Source organism: Phodopus roborovskii, unplaced genomic scaffold, assembly GCF_943737965.1.
Source record: "Phodopus roborovskii unplaced genomic scaffold, PHOROB, whole genome shotgun sequence".
Classification (NCBI taxonomy): Eukaryota; Metazoa; Chordata; class Mammalia; order Rodentia; family Cricetidae; genus Phodopus; species Phodopus roborovskii.
Genome location: NW_026126636.1, coordinates 8,513,288 through 8,532,322, shown reverse-complemented (window position 1 = coordinate 8,532,322; position 19,035 = coordinate 8,513,288). Strand labels below are relative to the sequence as shown.

Sequence of the window (19,035 nt, the reverse complement as noted above, 5' to 3'; positions counted from 1 at the left end):
TGGGATCGGGGGGAAAGGAGCGCAGGCGACAAAGTGCCGGTTTCAGGTTACCTGGATTGTGCCCGTGTTGGTAAATCAGTTTTGGAAGGATCTTGTCTGTTAGATGAGATTCGGTGAGCACTTGGTGGAAGTTTGTCCATCTACTGCTTTCCTGGTACAAGCCAAGTCGCATGTTCTGGTCCGACCCCCGGGGTTATTTCTGTCTTGCCAGTGCAGATGTAATAAGGAAGAATGCAGCCCTCCACCCTCTCCTGCCACACCCCCACCCTCACCCCCACACCGGTTTGACTGTTTCTAGGAAAATCCTCTATGGAATGGCTCATGCCTTTTGCCAGCCCTGGGGAGGTAGAAGTAGGTAGATTTCCATGAGTCTGAGGACGGCCTGCTCTGCTTAGTGAGTTCTAGACCGGCCAGGGCTAGATGTCAGCAAACAAAACCCCCTTAACAAGGGATTTGGATTGGTGGGTGATGTTTAGCTCCTGAACATTTAGCAAATCATTTCTTCAAGGAGCATTTATTGGGCATCAGCTAAGAGCAGGGCGTCGTGCTGGGCTGTGTGTCATGGGAAGGCATAGAATGGAAGAGCTGAGAGGTAGAAGAGTAGTGTGCCCTGGGCTAGTGAAAGTCCCACGGTCTCGCTCCCTACGGGGAGCCTCCTCCCTCATTGAATATTTTCCTTTTCGAGACAGGGTTTCTCTGTGTAGCTTTGGGACTTGTCCTGGAACTCGCTCTGTAAACCAGGCTGGTCTCGAACTCACAGAGATCCACCTGCCCCTGCCTCCCGAGTGCTGGGATTAAAGGTATGCGCCACCAGGCCTGGCTAGTCCCTGCATACTTCTGTGTACCTACTATGTGCCGTGTTCCTTGGCATTGGGAGCGCCTCAGTGATAAAGGAATTAAAATTCCTGCCCTCTGGGATCTGTCCACGAGCAGCTTCTGCACCAGGGCTACAAGCTAAAGTCTGCCTGCTCCTGGCACAAAAAGAAGCAAATCGGTAAAGAAGGTGCCGATTGGCTCTGCCGGAGGCAGAGTAATCAAGACTGAGGATCAGACTTTGCTGTGTGTGTGCTAAGGTCAAGGCCAGCCTAGGTACATAGAAGCCCGTTTCAAAAACAAAAACCGAAATCAGGGACCGCAAAGATGGCCCAGCAGGAAAAGGTTCGTACCACGCAACCCTGATGACCCAAGTTCAATCCTCTGGGACCCATATAAGTGTGGTAGGAGAGAGTGAAGGTCACAGAGTTATCCCCTGACCTCCACATGTATGCTGTGACATGTACGCATGCATACAGGCATGCAGTAACAGGAGAAGAAATGTGGGGGGGGGGGACGCTAAAGATAAATTAGTGGGTAAAAGCAATTGGCACTAAGATGATGACCTGAGTTTGATCCCAGAACCTTGGTGATATAAGGAAAACCAAATCCAGCAAGTTGTCATCTGTGTGTGTGCGCCCTTGCCTAATAAAGAGGTGTAATAAAAAATAAAATGTCCTTAAAAAGATGGGGGTTGGGTCATAAGGCTAGTTCCCAGGTTCATGGAATGGATTGTGAGCCCCTGTTGTATGAAAGGGGTTGGAATGAGACCACACAAAGAGCAGAGCAGGTAGGACATGGAGTGGAAGATTTGAGAGGGTTTTTTTTGGTTTGGTTTTTGTAGGTAGGGGGAGGGTCAGGGTTTCTCTGTGTAGCTCTGGCTGTCCTAGAACTTGTTCTGTAGACCAGGCTGGCTTTGAATTCACAGATCCGCCTGCCTCTGCCTCCTGAGTGCTGGGATTAAAGGCATGCGCCACCACCATCCACGGGATTTGAGAGTTTTGTATCCCAACTGCGAAGTGTGATGGTGCACACCTGTGGCCCCAAGCGCTGAGGAAGCTGAGGCAGAAGGGTCACTTCAGAGCCATCCTCTGTGGCACATCAAGTTTGAGGCCAGCCCGGGTTGTTTACAAGCCCAGGTATTGACTTCTTTTAATGAAATACCTTAGTCTTGTGGTCAGTCCAGCTTTTAATTCCGTTTTACAGGTGAGAAAACTGTCTTGAGAGAGAGCAAGTAAAAGGGAGAGCTTAAGAGCCAGGCAGTGAGACAGCTGACCTGAACAGGGGCCGCTCATGGACCCCAGACTGACAGCTGGGGAATCAGCATAGGACTGACCCAGATCCCCTGAATGTGAGTCTCAGTTAGAAGGCCTGGGCAGTCTAAGGGATCTCTGACAGTGGAACCAGGATGTATCCCCAGTGCATGAAAGGACGTTGGGAGCACATTCCCCGTGGAGGGATTCTCCCTTAGCCTAGAGACATGGGGGAGGGCCTAGGCCTTAAATAACCTGACAGATTTTGATGATCCCTCCTGGAAGGCCTCACCCTCCCTGGGGAGTGGGGGAGAGGGGATGGGGGGAGTCAGGGAGGACATGGGAGGATGGAAGGGAGAGGGAACTGGGATTGATATGTAAAATATGAAAAAAATATAAAAGAAGAAGAAGAAAAAAAAAGCCAGGCAGTGGTGGTACACGCCTTTAGTCCCAGCACTTGGGAAACAGAGACAGGTGGATCTCTGTGAGCTCATGGCCAGACTGGTCTGCAGAGTGAGTTCGAGAACAGGCTCCAACAAACCCTGTCTCAAAAACAAAAGGCAGGGAGGGCCAGAGATTGTCGCTGAGAGAGGTCTGGGGTCCATTCTTCTCTTAAGTGCTTTGCTGTGTGAGTGTACTAGAGGGGGAAAGGTTGTACACAAAGGGCAAAGGTTGAGCGATCAGAGATGGGGGGGCTCATGGGAGGGGTCCAGCATCAGAGGCCAGGCTCCAGAGTCCCCACTCTCTCTTGCAGATAACTGACTGTAATGGCTGTGTGACAGGTTGAGTAAGACTTGATTGACAGCCTGGTGAGTGATGGAATGAGCAAGGGAACTCTGCAGGCTTCCACTCCCCTTGGGTGCCTAGCATTAACACTGGCTCCCGCCCCTCTTTCTCCAGGCACTGGCTTCCCCATAATGGCAGAGATGGTGGCAGAGGCAGCTGAGGTGCCCACACAGTCACCCGGAGCAATGGAAATTGCAGCTCCTGTGTCCGGAGAGCTGGCAGAGATGGCAGCAGCGGTGACGGAGATGAGCCCTGGGGAGGCGCTTGCCTCCTCCCTCTTCTTCCAGCACCACCAGTTCATGTGCTCTGAGTGTGGCAGCCTCTACAACACCCTGGAGGAAGTCCTCTCCCACCAGGAACAGCACCTGCCCACCTCGTCCGAGGAGGAGGCGCTGGCCTCCCAGGACACGGACCTGGAGCCTGAGCTAGTGCGCGGCACTGAGGGCCCTTTCCAGTGTGCTGAGTGCAGTCAGCTCATCCTGTCGCCCAGTGAGCTTCTGGCACACCAGGATGCCCACTTGCAGGAGTCTGCAAGCCAGATCCAGTACCAGTGTGGAGACTGCCAGGAGCTCTTCCCCTCACCCGAGCTGTGGGTAGCTCATCGAAAGACTCAGCACCTTCCCAGTACGGCGGAAGAGCCACCCGCGCCCCCTCCTTTGCCGCCGCCAACACCACCACCACCACCGGAAGTGCAGATGGAGCCCTATGAGTGTCCTGAGTGTTCCACCCTCTGTGCCACCCCTGAAGAGTTCTTGGAGCATCAGGGCACCCACTTTGACTCCCTGGAGAAAGAAGAGCGCAATGGCTTAGAGGAGGAGGAGGAGGAGGAGGACACAGACGAGGAGGAAGCAGCTGCAGAGCTCCCCTCTGATGATTTGGGAGGTGGCCAGTCCACAGCTGGTCCTGCTCAGGGCTGCGGGGATTGCGCCCAGCACTGTGCCTCTTCGGGTGCACGCCGCCGACACCGGCGGGCATCTCGTGACCCAGCATCTGCCACGCTCCCCTTTCACTGCAGCCAGTGTCAGCGCAGCTTTAGCTCTGCCAACCGGCTGATGGCTCACGGACGGGCCCACGTGGGTGGTACCCACGAGTGTCCCGCCTGCTCCAAGGTCTTCAAGAAGGCGGCCTCTCTGGAGCAGCACCAGCGGCTACACCGTGGGGAAGCCCGCTACCTCTGTGTGGACTGTGGCCGCGGCTTTGGCACCGAGCTGACGCTGGTGGCCCATCGGCGAGCCCATACTGCCAACCCGTTGCACCGCTGTCGCTGTGGTAAGACCTTCAGCAACATGACCAAGTTCCTCTACCACCGGCGAACTCACGCTGGGAAAAGTGGGACCCCCAGCACGCTAGCAACGGTCTCCCCAGCTCCGGCTGAGCCCCCACCCCCACCCCCAGCCCTACCCGTCCAGCTGCCCTGTCCGCAGTGCCCCAAGTCCTTCGCCTCAGCCTCCCGGCTTTCCAGGCACCGGCGTGCAGTGCATGGCCCCCCTGAGCGCCGGCACCGGTGCGGGGTTTGTGGCAAGGGCTTCAAGAAGTTGGTTCATGTGCGCAACCACCTGCGGACACACACAGGCGAGAGACCCTTCCAGTGTCACTCCTGTGGCAAGACCTTTGCTTCTTTGGCCAACCTCAGCCGCCACCAGCTGACCCACACGGGCGTGCGTCCCTACCAATGTCTGGACTGTGGCAAGCGCTTCACACAGAGCTCCAACCTGCAGCAGCACCGGCGGCTACACCTACGGCCGGTGGCCTTTGCGCGCGCCCCTCGTCTTCCCATCACTGGTCTCTACAACAAGAGTCCCTACTATTGCGGAACCTGCGGCCGCTGGTTCCGCGCCATGGCTGGCCTCCGCCTTCATCAGCGGGTCCATGCCCGAGCCAGGGCTTTGACGCTGCAGCCTCCCAGGTCACCCTCTCCGGTCCCACCTCCGCCCCCTGAGCCTCAGCAGACTATCATGTGCACAGAGCTTGGGGAGACCATCGCCATCATTGAGACATCCCAGCCGCTGGCGCTGGAGGACACACTCCAGCTATGCCAGGCAGCCCTGGGGGCCAGCGAAGCCAGTGGATTGTTGCAGTTGGACACAGCCTTTGTGTGACAGAGTCCAAGAGCAATGACCAGAGGGTTCCGTCACAAGATTTGAGTGTAGACACCTCGGAGAAGAGGACCCCAGTGGTGAGCTAACCTGGCACCCACGTTTCAGGATCCACCCGCTGGCCTCTTGTAACTGCTGACTCCTCAGAGTAAGGGTAACCCTGCTCTCCTGTGACCTTTTCTCTGCCCAGGGTGCAAGTGAAGTTCTGTGAAGTGATGGGTTCTGTCTGAGCCCCTGCTGCTGCACTGCATAAAGGAAGGGGTCTGCCAAGGCTCTTTGCAAAGCATCACCCAGTGCTCAGCAACATCAGGTAACCTTTATGAGCACCACCCGTATGCCAGGCCTGTGCCACATACTCTCATATACCTCTTCAGATCGTCTGCTTGTGCCCCCCCACCCCCCACTCCCCTGGACTTTGGGTGCCTGGGACTTAGCTCTGCTGAGTGCAGGAAGGCACATGGTTTCTCTGGGCTGGCTTCTCAGTTTTGACAGTATGGAAAGAAATCCGTAGGTACCCCCAGTGCTCAGCTCAGACCGGGTGATGTTGAAGAGCCAGGAATGAACCAGACACAGCTCTAGACTCAGGCATGTTTGGCCCAGCAGGAACAAGCCTGGAGTGCAGACAGCTTGCCTGAGTGCTGCCCGCCACTGGTTCATTCAGCCTGTGTGTCCACGACTTCCCCCAGATGTGCCGTGGTGCTCTGGGCCAAAGGCCAGTGAGGCCTGAGGGTTCCTGGGTTGTGATGGGGGAGTGTAGGGACAGTGGGACCTGAGATCAGGGAGCAAGGCTCCATGGGAAGTGATCAAGAGTGGGAGACTGCCAGCGGCACCATTTCCTCACGTAAAAGTGGGGCTCTGCAGCGGAGAGAACATTTCAGACAGGCGTCCCATTATAATTGCAGTGAACAGCCAGCCCCAGAAGGACACTTAGCACTGTCCGTCAGGCCTGAGATGGACCTGCCTATCTTCCCTCTTGTACAAACAAGTAAGGAAACGGCAGAGAATTGCCCCGGTCTCAGGCTGGGTAGAGGTGGTGAGGTTTGAATGCAGTTTTTAGATCCATCTGTATTGTTCTGAGTAAGACCTGAAACCCAGGCAGCAGCTGATGTCGGGATATATTCTCATTGGAGGATGTCACGGAGCATTTGGGATTTGAGCGGGTCTTGGAAACAGGGAGAGATTGTTTTCACTGGGTGTCCTCCCGCTCCCTAAGCAGACACAGGTGAGTGAGTACTGGGGACCAGTGGGGCAGGGCAGAATGCTGCTGGGGCTGGGTGCTGTCTAGGAGATAAGCTTTGGAAATTGGGGTGAGTTGTTGAAGGCTGTCACAGGGAGAGTGGCATGTATTTCTGGATCAGACCAAGGAGAATGGGAGGCTGGCAGTGGTCCGGGCGAGGAGGAGCAGAATTGAGTAGAGACCTCGGGGTCAGCTGGGTAAGACAACGTCTGTGACATAGTCAACCAGCAGGTCCGTCCCTTAACCCAAACCAGCGTTCTCACCCTGCTTTGTAAATGGTTTGAGCAAAAGGATAACATCTGTCCTGCAGGGTAGACAAGTACTGCAGTGGCTGATGGAAGCATCCAACAGCCCAGAATCTTAGAATTCCTCAAGAATGTGTTCCAAATTCCTTTCTGGGCATCAGGAGGACCCAAAGTCGCACCCTCCCTTTCTGGAGCCTCCTACCCACTCACTGCTTGGCACCATGTGGAGATACCATTTCCTTCTGCCCATGATCCCCACCATCTGGCTGCAGCATATTTTAAAAGTCAAGGGAAAGAGCCAGACAAGGTGGCACAAGCCTGTAATCCCGGCACTTGGGAGCCTAAGGCAAAGTCATCTCCAGCTCCAGGCCCTTTGGCTACATTGGAAAGAGAGAGGAAGAAAAGCTAAGCTCTGCCCCACCTTCTCACATCCCAGAGCAGTGAAGCAAATGGACGCCCTGCTTCTGAGTTGAGTCCTGGGGACTTACTGAGTCTGCACACAGGCAGGCAGGCAGGCAGGCAGACATCATCCTGAGACCCTCATCACCCAGGCTCCCACTGGGCCCTGCAGCACACACCCCTTGTTCAGGTCCTGACAAGTGCAGAGTGTCACTCATCACCCACTGGTCCCTGGACAGGCTCCACACCTGTGGTGGTGGGTTTCCACCCTCAGTGACCCCTGCCCGAGCCGAGCGATAACTTATTCCAAACCCTGAACCCTCTCACCTCTGGAAACAGGCAGCCAGACAGGAAGAAGGGTTTCATGCCAATAATTTATTGAATGGAGGTCTGTACACAGGCAAACCTTACTGTGGAAACTAAGACACCAGGGGCTCTCCCTACTCCCTCCTTCCAGGATGGGGAGAGGGTGGGAGCCTCAGGAGCAGAGGACAGGAGGGGGTACAGCGGGGGGGGGGGCAGGTTGGATGGTGTGAATCGACGTTTTTCTTTAAGAAAAAAATTATAACAATCTATTTACACCCAAGGGGCCAGGGAAGGGAAGAGGAGGTGGGCTGGGCTGGTTCTATTTACAAGGGACACAGGAGAGGGAGGGAAGGAGTGGTAGCCTGGGGGGGAGGGGACCAAGGGGGCAGAAGGTCCTCATACCCCTAACCCCCCTGTCCTTCCTTCTCTTCCCTCCCCACAACACAACCAGTTAAAATCCTCTTTAAAAAGCCCACCACAAAGGTGAGGCTGGTGAGGGAGGGGCCAGATGTTGGGGGTAGGAGTTCATTTACCTCTGCCCTCTAGTCTAGAGGCCCAGCCAGGGCAGGAGCTTGATGGGCTATGGCCCCCCATCCCAGCCCCATTTGGGAGTTCCCAGATGGATGTGGAGGGGTGGTCGGTGGGGCCCTCAAGAAGAGTTAGCCAGGGTAGGTGTGGCATCAGGTGCCTGCCAGTCTGTGCCGGTCTGAGTCTCAGTTAAAGCTGGAGGGGGGGAGGAAGGGGTGCATAGTCAGCCTTTGCATCATCCCTGCCCCCGAGCCATGAGAGCAGAGCTTGCTTCAAGACACTACACAAGAAGCTGACGGCTGCCACTTCAGGTTCAGGGCTACAAACTCAGATGCCAAAGGGCCAGCTTGACACTAAAGTGGCTCACATCAGGGAGCCAGGCTCCGTGGAAGAAATGGGCAGCTGGACAGAGCTCCAACTGCTGTCAGGAGAAAAGCAGATCCACAGCTGCCAAGTCCAATTCTCTTCCCCAAAGAAATAAGTAATTGGACTTTTACCCAAAAGGGCCCAATCTTTAAATGTGGGCTACTTTCTGTTTATTTGTTGGTCTTCTAGTTGCTGTTTAAACAAATGTGGGCAACACTGCCCTATAAGGCTGATCCCGACACGCTGTAAGACATGCCTTCTGTGCCATCAAATGTCAACAGATGAACCCTGCAGGGAACTGTGGGAGCCAAGGGCGCCCCAACCAGGGGCTGCTTGAACTCCACTTACCTTGTGAGGACGAGGTGAGGGCAGCAGGGCCTGCTGGGGACCTCAGGTGAGGAGGGATGAGAATGGCATTGAGAGACGGTTGGATGGAGAGTTCTAGGCACAGGGATGGACATACCCAGTCAGGGAGAGGCAGGGCATTTGGAGAGCCAGTTACTGGCAAGGCCAGGACTCTCATGAGTAAAACTGGAAAGGGCCTAGTACCCGGCCACAATGGGGAAACATCTGGCTGAGCCCAGGGCTGCCCTGTGCCCTCTCAGCTCCAAGGCCCCCACAACTCTCCGGGCCCCAGTGTGCTCTCACCGGCAGGACTGAAGTTGAAGAGGGGGGGAAGCGGGCGGTTGTTGGGGAGCTGGGTTCCAAGACACCGCAGTTCATCAAAGAAGCTGTGGGCACAGGCCTCTAGTGGGGAGAGCCTTGAGGATGGAGTGTACTCCAGCAGGCTCGAGCAGAGCGCAATGGCCTCAGGTGGCGTCCGGGATTTGAACACCTGTAGGTGGAGTCAACCTGTGGGTGCTGTGGGACCAGTGTGATGTGCCTCATAGTGGGCTCCCCTGGCCGACTGCCTCCCTGACACTCCCCTCCCCAACAAGGAAACAGGCATGAACACTGACCTGGGCGGCTAGCTCGGTTTTCTTGCCACTACGTAAAGGGATATCTTGTATTTACCTATGGGTTCTCAACTTTAAAGTTCTATAAACGTCACAATCTCAAAGTGGTGTTGACTGACTCCTGCCTAACTTCAGACACCCACCCCACAGCCGTAATTTCATTTCTGGGTCTGTTTTTTTTTTTTTTTTTAGAATGTTGTGCCCGCATGCATGCATGCCTGTAGGCTTACAGGTAGTCGTGAGTTGTCATGTGGGTGCTGGGAATCAAACCCACATGTAACAAGTAAGTGCTCTTCAGCACTGAGTTGTCTCCAGCCCCACAAGCCATGATTTTTAAGCCAGGTCCCCAGAGAAGTTGACCTCCAAGACAACTCACCATTTCAGCCATGAAGTGTCAATCCCTAGTTCTACCCTACCTTCGTCCAGGGGTGAGCTTTGATCTGTGGGAACTTGAACTCTGTATAGTTGGGGTTCATCTCTCGGATCTGTTCCCGAGTTGGCGTTCCCAGTACCTGTAAAGGGAAGGGAGGGGTCTGAGATGAGGGCCCTTCCCTTGGTCCCACCCGGCCCTCCCTGGCCTTGCCCCTGCCTTCACCTTGATGATCTCCACAAGCTGGTCCACCCCGCTGTCCCCAGGGAAGATGGGCTGGCCGAGAAGCAGCTCAGCCAGGACACAGCCAGCTGACCACACATCTGAAGGGGAAAGGTAGAGGTCAACACTAGGCAGCCAAAGCCACCAAACCCTCTCCTTCACACACTTGTCCCTCATGGCTGTCTCCTGAAGTGCTGGCCCAGGACCGCATGCAGTGGGGGATCACGAGCCTGACCCTGAACCTCCAGGCCCTCCCCACTCAGCTGTGCTAACGGCTCATGCCTTCCGTGAGTGACCCCAATGAACCCTTTGAACCCTTCTCGGCTAGGCCAACACAGGGCCTGAGCCTGCCAGCTGGTACCTGCATGCCCTGGGCTACAAGAAAGCTTCGATGCTGGCCTAGCTATCTGACCCAGGGGCCTGGCCTGCTCACTCTCCCTGCAGTGCTCACATTAAAGACCACACCCGCCCCTCTAACCCTCATTCATGCTCTCATTTCAGCCTTCCCTCGGGAACAGAGAGGCCCTGGGCGCAGCACACCCTCCCCTCCCACAGAGCAGGCTCACTGGGAGGTTCTAGAGTGGAGGTGGGCTCTAGAGTCAAGTTGGTCAGTCTCAACCCTGCCCTGGCCAGCTGTTGAGCCCCTGGCAGGCAGCTGCATGGCAGCCAGTCTCCTCATCTGTGAGGACCATGGCAGGAACAATCGGTAAGCTTTAGTCACCAAGCCTGTAACTGCCCGTGAGCTCAACACCCGCCAAGACAGCCAGTCCCCAGTTCCCGTCCCGTCCCTAACTGACCAATGGATGAGGTGTAATCTGTGGCTCCGAAGATGAGCTCTGGGGCACGGTAGTACCGAGAACAGATGTAGGAAACATTGGGCTCCCCCCGAACCAACTGCTTTGCACTGTGGGAAAAGACAGGCGTGTTTAAGCATGGACCCAAGGCTGAGGCTCTCGCCTCTTAGGCACCACAGGCTCCAGATCAGACCTACCTGCCAAAGTCGCAGAGCTTGAGGACAGCAGTGTCGGGGTCCACAAGCAAATTCTGGGGCTTGATGTCACGGTGACACACGCCTTGGGAGTGGATGTAGGCCAAGCTCCGGAAGAGCTGGTACATGTACACCTAAGATGGGCAGAGCACAGCTCAATTCCTGCCCCCGCGTCCCGCATGCACACTGGTGGCCCATGTCAGGCCGCTCTCCCTGCTGGCTGTCCCATAGCCTCAGTTCCTGAACTCACTGAGGCCGGGCTCTCAAACTTTAGTGCCCGCCTCAATCACTTGGACTCACCAGAATAGGCCAGAGGGCTCCATTCCCAATTTCTGATTCTGAAGCTTGAGGATGGGAGGGTGGCATGTTGGGACTAGGCCTGGCCGTCACTCGGGGAACTATTGCCCCAGTCACCCCACACATGGGCCTGACGAGTAACACCAGAAGGTCTTGCCATGACACGGGGTGTAGGCCAGGTGCCCTGCTTCCCCTCTCCAAAACCACGAGCTCTGGAGGGCTCGGCCTCCGCCCCGCTCCCAGCTCTTCTCCAGCTTCATTTCCTGCCTTCCTCCCGCCCACTGCTAGAACCTACATACATTTTAGTTTTCATTTGTTATACATGCCTGCCCCTGGGGAAGGGGTCACACATGCACCACGGACAGCAGCTGGCAATCAGAGAGAGGGCCTTGCTGGTGTCGCCTCTCCCTGACTGTGTGGGTCCCCGTGATTGGTCCTCAAGCTTGTTGCAAGCGCCTTTACCCATGGAACCTTCCTGGGAATTTTTCTCTTTTGACCCTGAGTCAATCACTGGACTCCAAGCTGGCCTGGACCTGGAATCCTCCTGCCTTAGCCTCCCCCAGGGCTGGGATTACAGGCCTGCACCTTTGAGTTTGCTTTCTCCTGCATCTCCTAGGCCCAGGCCAGTAACTAATGTATAGTATACTAACTATAATTGACTGCTTGACACACAAGACTATTTGTGGGACCCCTCCTCCAGTGCCTGTATCACACCACATCCCAACGTCCCTCCTCCTCGCCCCCGAGCCAGGCAGGGAGGGCGCTCCCTGTGGCCCCCTGCATTAGCAGCAGCCCCTCAGATTTACCGTTTTCTGTGATGGTGCCTACAACCTCATCAAACACAGCTTTTTTTGTTTTAAAGATAGTCTACGTAGCCCTGGCTGTCCTGCAGCTCACTAAGTAGACCAGGATGGTCTTGAACTCAGAGAGCCTCCTGCCTCTGACTCCTGGGACAAAAGGTGTGCCCAGTCAAACAGCTCTCCATGGGCTTCAGTCAGCTGTGCCTCTGGAATTGCTCATCACAGCTCAAAGGTGCAGAAACGCCCTCCCTGTATGGATGACCCAGCAGCAGCCACAATCGGCATCAGCTCACAGGGTGCCGAAGCCGTGAACAGGCCCATGGGATACGGGGACAGGCCTGCCTGACTCTCCTGTGTCAGCACACACTTCTACCCACCACTCTAGGCTTTCCCACCTACCCCAACCCCAACCCCAACCCTACTATATGCAGAAGTGCCTTTTCCACCTCCTTGGCAAGCTCTTGCCTCGGCCCTCCCCTGGACTTCACAAACCCATCTGCAAGCTACAAGGCTGAAGACAGGTAACACAGGCCTCCAAAGACCAACCTAAACTCAAAGATGAAGGAAGACGTAGACATAGGTAGCCCCAGGCCCCCAGCAGCCTGCCTACATACCTTGACATAGATGATAGGGATGATCAGCTTGGCCTTGGTAAAGTGACGGGCCACCCGGTACACCGTCTCGGGCACATATTCCAGCACCAGGTTTAAATACAGCTCATCTTTCTGGAGGGCAAAGGAGAGAAGAGACACGGTAAGGAGAGAGGAAAAGTGCAGAGGGCAGTGAGGGACAGAAGGGCCTGGGAAAGGCCAGCAGGAAGATGGATAGCATCAGACTGGCAACCCGCACACCTTAGACTCCCAGGTCTCACCTTCTCCCCGCTGGAGTAGAAAAAGTACCGAAGCCTCACGATGTTGCAGTGGTCCAGCTTACGCATGATCTGCAGCTCCCGGTTCTAGAGGGCAAAGGGAGCCTTAGTACACACAGTCCCATCTCCCCCACCCCGCCCGCCCCGAACCCCACACCCATTTCTGCTAATAGAGCAGGCAGCTGTTCCTTGTACCCCCACTCAAGGCTGCAAGGCCTGGGTCAGGGAGGAGGATTAGTTTTCCCCGGCCCCTTACACACACACACACACACACACACACACACACACACACTCACACACACACACGGATCTATGGGTCAGTTAGTTCCGGGCCACCAATATGTTTACTGAAAGCTGCTTTTAAGAAGTTTTCTAACTACTGCTGGCATGTAAAGGTCAGTTTCTTCATAAAGCCAGCCTTCAGCAGCTCTTGAAAAATTTACTGAAGCTAGTCCTGGTGGCGCTGGCCTGTGATCTCAGCTACTCAGAAGGCTAAGGCAGGAGGATCTCAAGTTCAAGGGCAGCCTGGGCAACTTGGGGCAGCTCTGTGTCAAAATAAAAAGAGAAAAGAGATCTGGCTAGCTCACTGGTAGAGGACTCACACAGCACACACAACCTTTGGATTCCATCCCACATACTACAAAACTAAAGAAACCAGACCAGAGAAATGTCCCATCAGACATAGGCAGCAGCAGAGGGCAGTGGCTGTCTTGTTCCCCCGACCCCCATCATCCTCTGTCACCTTCCCTGGGAGTACTGGGAGTACTCTATAGACACCAACCTCCAACCTCATCTTCCACTCTTGAGTTTCTTCCCAGTATGGGCCCCTCTGGGGCCTCAGAACTCTTCCCAGATACCCCTCAGCTCTGCAGTTCAGCTCCACGAAGGTCTGACTGACACCCCAGAGCTGTCCAAGAGCCCTCACTGCCCAGCCCCAGGCCTGTTTACCCCATCTAGTCTGGTACAGTCCACCATGTACCACATGACGACCCTCCACTCCCCTCCCTCTCTCCTGCTACTTAGTTCCCCAGGCCTCTGGCAGCTCACACAGCACCCTACCCTCTGGAGGCAGCCCTGCCGTGCACCGAGACAAGTGGCTCAAGGGAGCACCATCAGGGCAGAGCACAACCTTCAGAGCTACCGGCATCATCAGCCTTTTTCTTCTGGAAGAGTTGTGACCAAGTGGTTGAGGAGAGGGACTTGGGATTCCGCAGGCCGGAGCCTCCCCCACAGGGGCCTTTACTATGCAGCTTCATTTCTGCTGACACAGAGCAGGGATAGCAGTGTGCCTGCCCTCAGAGATGCTTCAGGTAAATTAAATGACAACTTGCCTGTCAAGCACTTACACTGAGGAAATGCCCAGTAAACATTAGCTCTCGCTGTTCTGGAATTTACATTTCCTCCCAGTTCATTCCCTTCCTTCCCCTGCTGAAATCCTGGGCTCAGGCTGGTGACATGTTTCAGTAGATAGAGTGCTTGCCGTGCAAGCCTGATGACCTGGGTTCAATCCCCAACCCCCAGGACGGGAGGAGAATTAACAGTTGCCTGACCTCCACATATGCACCATCACACACAGACATCATACAGAGGCGCACATTAATCAATGACAGTAACAACATTAAATTCCAGATACTAGCCCTATTGCTGGACACACACAGCACTCACTCCCGTCCCCAAGCTGCCGGTCCACCCACGCTACCTTGAACCTTTTGTCCTGAAGAACCTTCTTGATGGCCACCAGTTCCCTCGTCTCTGCCAGTCGTGCCTGGTACACGACTCCAAATGAGCCATTGCCAATCACTTTGATGTCAGTGTAAGCCACCTCTTGGGAACGCTCTGGGCCTTGGCCTAGAGTGGCCACCACTGTGGTCACCTTCCCACTGTCACCTAGGAACAAAGGGAATACAATCTTCTGATCTTTCCCCTTTGGCCACCACAGCCCAGGGAGGGAAAGCTGTTCAAAACGCTCACTGTGGGGAAAGGGACAGTGATTACTCCATGCTAGTGACATCGTCTGGCACAACCTTGGGTTCAATACCTAAGCATGGGGAGGGGGGCTTAGGTACTCCAGTGAGTGACCTGGAGCCTCCCTCCAAGGATCCCTACATTCTGTGTCCCACATTGGAGGAAATTCAAACTTATTTCCCATTAATGTGTAAGTACCCAATTTTCCCTTTTAGCAAACAACATCGAGTCACGCGGTGATAGGGACCACCAACACCCTAGGTGCAGAATCCAGCCACACTGGGCCTTTGGCCACTTCTGCAGGGCCAGCACAAGGGACCATCTTCCACCCAAAGGAGCAGAAACTATGATGTGTTCTTTCATCCAGAAAACTTTGGCCACTCTCACAGTCAGAGGGCACCGACTTCTAAATCCTCCCTGGCAGAGCAAGGAACATTACCACTGCTTCTGAGTGACAGAAAAGACCTGGCTGTTCCACTGACAGACAGTGCCCTAACCCTCACTTGTTGCTAGGGACGGGGTTGCTGCTGCCCTTACCAAACACTTTGCACTGATCGGAATGGGCACTGCCCGGGCCTCTCCATCTTTTCAGTACTGGGTATCACCTGACCTGAGAACGAAGCTGCTGACCTCCCACACTGCCGGGGGATAGTCTATCCTGGGGCCTCTAGAGGAAAGCCTCTGAGAAGCAGCAAACCTTAGTGCCATGTCACTCACTCCCTTCCGAAAACTTATCAACAAATTCTATTGAGAGGGGGCAGTGTGTGACATTTTGAAAAATAACCCTACATTGCTTTTTTACCTCCAGAGCCGATGACAGTCACCTCAGACCCATATTTTGTGGTAGGTGTGACCCATGCCATCCCATTCTATTTTTTTTTTTTTTTTTGCTAAAGGGCCCCGCCCCCTCTTATTTTTTTTTTAAAAGGACACTGCTTGATTTGAAGCCCATTGCTATTCCCAATCTGCTCTTACTTACAAACAGCAATGATTATTTACTGTCACCATTGGGGACACAAGTCTACACGTTTTCAATGGGTAAGGTGGTTATGTCAGGCCTTCTATTTCAAGCCTGGCCCTGTTCTGTGGGAACATTAGTAATCCTAAGTCTGTATTTCGGAGAGATATTCAGTCCAAATCCCCATTTTTGATGGAAAGGAAATTAACAGCCCCCTATTTGTATAGGATGGTGGCAGTGATCTTATTCTTGTCTCTTAGGGAACAATAATAATAGATCACCATTGGCAAGTAACTATGACCTCTGATCCTGTTCCCTAGTGGATGGCAACGTCGTCAAGTACCCGAGACCTTGATACTGGATACTGGAAGAATGGGGCCTGTGACCTCTGTGTCTCGGATGTTGGTAATTCTGATTCTAAACTCTAAGTGATGGTAGCCCCCCAACTCCTTTATGTGGGAGACAGAGCTCAGATCCCGCTTTGGAGTGGCACGGTGACCTCGAGCTTCTGTCTGGGCACAAGAAAACAATCTGACCGCCGTTTGATGGGCTTGGGAAACCCAGGTCACCACCCCACAGAGCGCCCCTAAGTACTCACGGCCCAGCTTCACTCCGGGCGGCGGGAAGCTGGTGCCCGCGCCGGGGCCACCGCTGCCTCCTCCGCCGCTGCCGCTGGGGCCACCCCCGGAGCTCGAGGCTCCCACGCCCCCGCCCATAGCCCCGACTGACGCCTTCCCGCCGCCAGTGCCGCCTGGGCCGGAGGCCGAGCCCCCAGGGCCGCCGCCGCCGCCTCCGCCTCCGCCGCCTGGCTCCGCGAACGAGCTGGTCCGCGCCCGGCCCGAGCCCCCAGGGCCGCCTCCCGAAGGCCCGCCGCCACTCATGGCGCCGAGCGCAGGCCCAGGCCGCGGGGCTCGGGCTGCCTGGGCTGCCCCCGCCGCTGCCTCTGCCGCCGCCTCCCCTGGGCTCCGGCCTCTTCCAGGCCGCGCCGTTCGGGCTCCGGCTCCGGCCCAGCGCCCGCCGCGGGGCACGCCGGGAGATGAAGTCCCTCTGCGGTCGGCTTCGTTGTCGCCACCCTCGACTCGCACAGCACGCTGGGAAATGGAGTTCTCAAGACCTCAGAGTAAGGGGGGGGAGGGAAATACGGTTCGCGCTGCACGTCGGGAAATATAGTCCTGGGTAATGTCACCCGACCCTAACAGAACACAACTCTAAAGTACTTCGGAAACCACAGTCAGAGCAACACACTTACTACACAGATGCAACAGCAAGCCCCATAGGATATCAGAAATGAAATCTTAGCCACTCCACCTGAGCAGCTTCCAACCCTGAAGCATTCTGGGAAACGGAGTCCAGTCACCCGTCAACTCTATGGACTGTCGGTGGGCTTCCTGTCCCTGCTGCATTCTGGGAAATCGAGTCCGCACTCGTGAAGCCTCAGTTCTTGAGCTGTGAAGCACTCTGGGAAATGGAGTCGCCACCACGCCCTCACCGCATTGCAGGTGTAGGGCGGTTTATAAAGCACGCTAGGAAATAAAGTCTCAGGTGGTCCTCAGACTCCAAGTAGATACTGCAACTGGAAGAGATAGGATAGGAAATGGAGTAGGCATAGCCCTCTCTCTGCCCAGTTAGCTGCGCCGCAGTTCCTTCCGGGAAATGTAGTCGACACCAAGAGGTAAGCGAGGCTCTTCAGTCAGCCTGGTGTCTGCTGGGAAATGAAGTTCAAGACATCCTCATCTTTGAGGAAGAGGATGGGAGCTACCAGCAGCCAGAAGCATGCTGGGAATAGTCCACAGTGGAATCTGACTCTTTGTGAAGCTAGGCGCAGGGGCTTCTTGGGAACCGTAGTCCAAAGGGAGTACTGTCGGTGAAAGGTTAAGGACAACAGTTCCCAGGGGAAACTATTACGAGTTACAAAGTCTCCTCCCTGGTTCCTAGGTCGTAAGAATGAGCCTAAGATGATCACTGACTGCTGGAAAAAGGAGTTCCAAGAGACCACATATTGGGAAGAGAAAAACGTCCCCTCCCTGAATTCTCAAAGGATGTCTCCGAACACTTGCTTTCGATACTCTACCTCTCTATAGCAATGTGGTTAGAACCAAGAGGATGAGCTGCACGATTTAAGAGAGAGAGAGAGAGAGAGAGAGAGAGAGAGAGAGAGAGAGAGAGAGAGAGAGAGAGAGAATTTATGTCCTGAACTCCTACTCAGCTTTCTAAATTATAGCATCCCAGAGAATCCAAATGAATCTACAAGAAGCAGCTTCAGCTTGCCTGCGCTTGTTGAGACGCCCCGTTTACCAGTTAATACCCGAAGTATGTGTGTGTCCTCCCTTCCTCCCTCCCTGTCCCACCCCCGTGTGTGTGTGTGTGTGTGTGTGTGTGTGAGTGTGTGTGATGAAAGTGCTGTCAGCTCTTCCTGACTCAGAAATGGAGTCTCTGCGCTTTACTCGCAGCCTGTGCTGGTACTAATTATCAGGGTTTTCTGAAGTCTAGCGTCCAATCGGCTCGGTCAGTTCCCGGCTGCCATTCTCAGTGGACTCGAAACGGAGACAGATCGGACGGCTAATGCCTCTTCAGACTACGTTATCCAGAAGGCAACGCGCAGGTCCTCCCGTCCACTTTGCAAAGCTTCACGCTCGACTGGAGAGGGCGTTTCTGGTGCAGCACAATCGAATGGGTGACTGCCGCCCTCTGACGGCTGCTAGGAGTGGAAAAGTAAAATTTAAGTCAAGCCCCAAGGCATAGTACCAAGAAGTCTCACTAGGGTGTGCGTGGCAGGATAGAACCCATCATTAAACACCGGAGCCCGTGGAACCTGAGCAGGGGGCCAGTCTTTGTATTAATCTCTGTGGGGCACTGGAGGGCAAATGTCAGAGAAGATCTGCAAAATGTCTCCAAGTGTCTAAAAGGGTCCTAGAGATATTTGGATGAAAGAAATCTTTGATGGGCTATAGGCATTGGAAAGCAATTGTTTGGAGCATGATGGAGAAAGCTCAAGAGATATCTGTGAAATGTTATGTGAGAGAATGAGAAATTACGACGCTTTCCAAGCAGCCCGAATAGGCGAAGGATGACTAAGAAACACACCGACCGAAGAGACTTTGGAGAAGGCGTGTAGGTATTGGGAGGAGACTGTTCTTACAAATGGGGTTTTAGTTGGCACGGACTAATCTGTAAGGTGTCCTGAAAGGTCTATGGAGGACTTTCTGGTTGGAAGCAAAAATCTCAGGACCAAGGTCAGATGTTCTTTTGTTTCTGTTTCTGTTGAGAACAGGATCTGATAGCTCCAGCTGGCCTCAAGTTCGCTGTGAAGCTGAAGGTGTATTTCTGACCTTCCTGCCTACGCCGTGCTGGGATTACAGGTGGGTGCCACTACGACGGGTCTATGATGCTGGGAATTGAATCCAAGGGTCTTGTACATGCTAAACAAGCAAGCACTCTACCAACTGGGCCGAATCCCCAGCCCTCCCCTCTCTTTTGAAATAGGGTCTTTGCAGGCACATGCAGTTAACCCCAACACTCATGAGGCAGCATGGTCTACAGAGAGGGTTCCAGGGCAGCCAAGACCACACAGAAAACCCTGTC

The 19,035-nt window shown here is 54.6% G+C and overlaps 2 protein-coding genes across 2 annotated transcripts; one reads left to right on the top strand and one right to left on the bottom strand.

Moving 5' to 3' along the window:
* The first annotated feature begins 2,983 nt into the window (after positions 1-2,983).
* On the top strand, positions 2,984-6,042 carry Znf526 (zinc finger protein 526). The gene has a single exon (XM_051207504.1). It carries the CDS (start codon positions 2,984-2,986, stop codon positions 4,949-4,951), a length of 1,968 nt encoding a protein of 655 aa, XP_051063461.1. The 3' UTR covers positions 4,952-6,042.
* A 1,142-nt stretch (positions 6,043-7,184) lies between these two features.
* Positions 7,185-16,491, bottom strand: Gsk3a (glycogen synthase kinase 3 alpha). Its single transcript, XM_051207510.1, has 11 exons — positions 16,052-16,491; positions 14,230-14,417; positions 12,534-12,617; positions 12,277-12,387; positions 10,569-10,699; positions 10,375-10,481; positions 9,581-9,678; positions 9,402-9,497; positions 8,678-8,864; positions 8,378-8,470; positions 7,185-7,858 (listed from the first exon to the last, which is right to left on the bottom strand). Exons 1-11 carry the CDS (start codon positions 16,332-16,334, stop codon positions 7,785-7,787), a joined length of 1,452 nt encoding a protein of 483 aa, XP_051063467.1. The 5' UTR covers positions 16,335-16,491; the 3' UTR covers positions 7,185-7,784.
* Between the last annotated feature and the right edge of the window lie 2,544 nt (positions 16,492-19,035).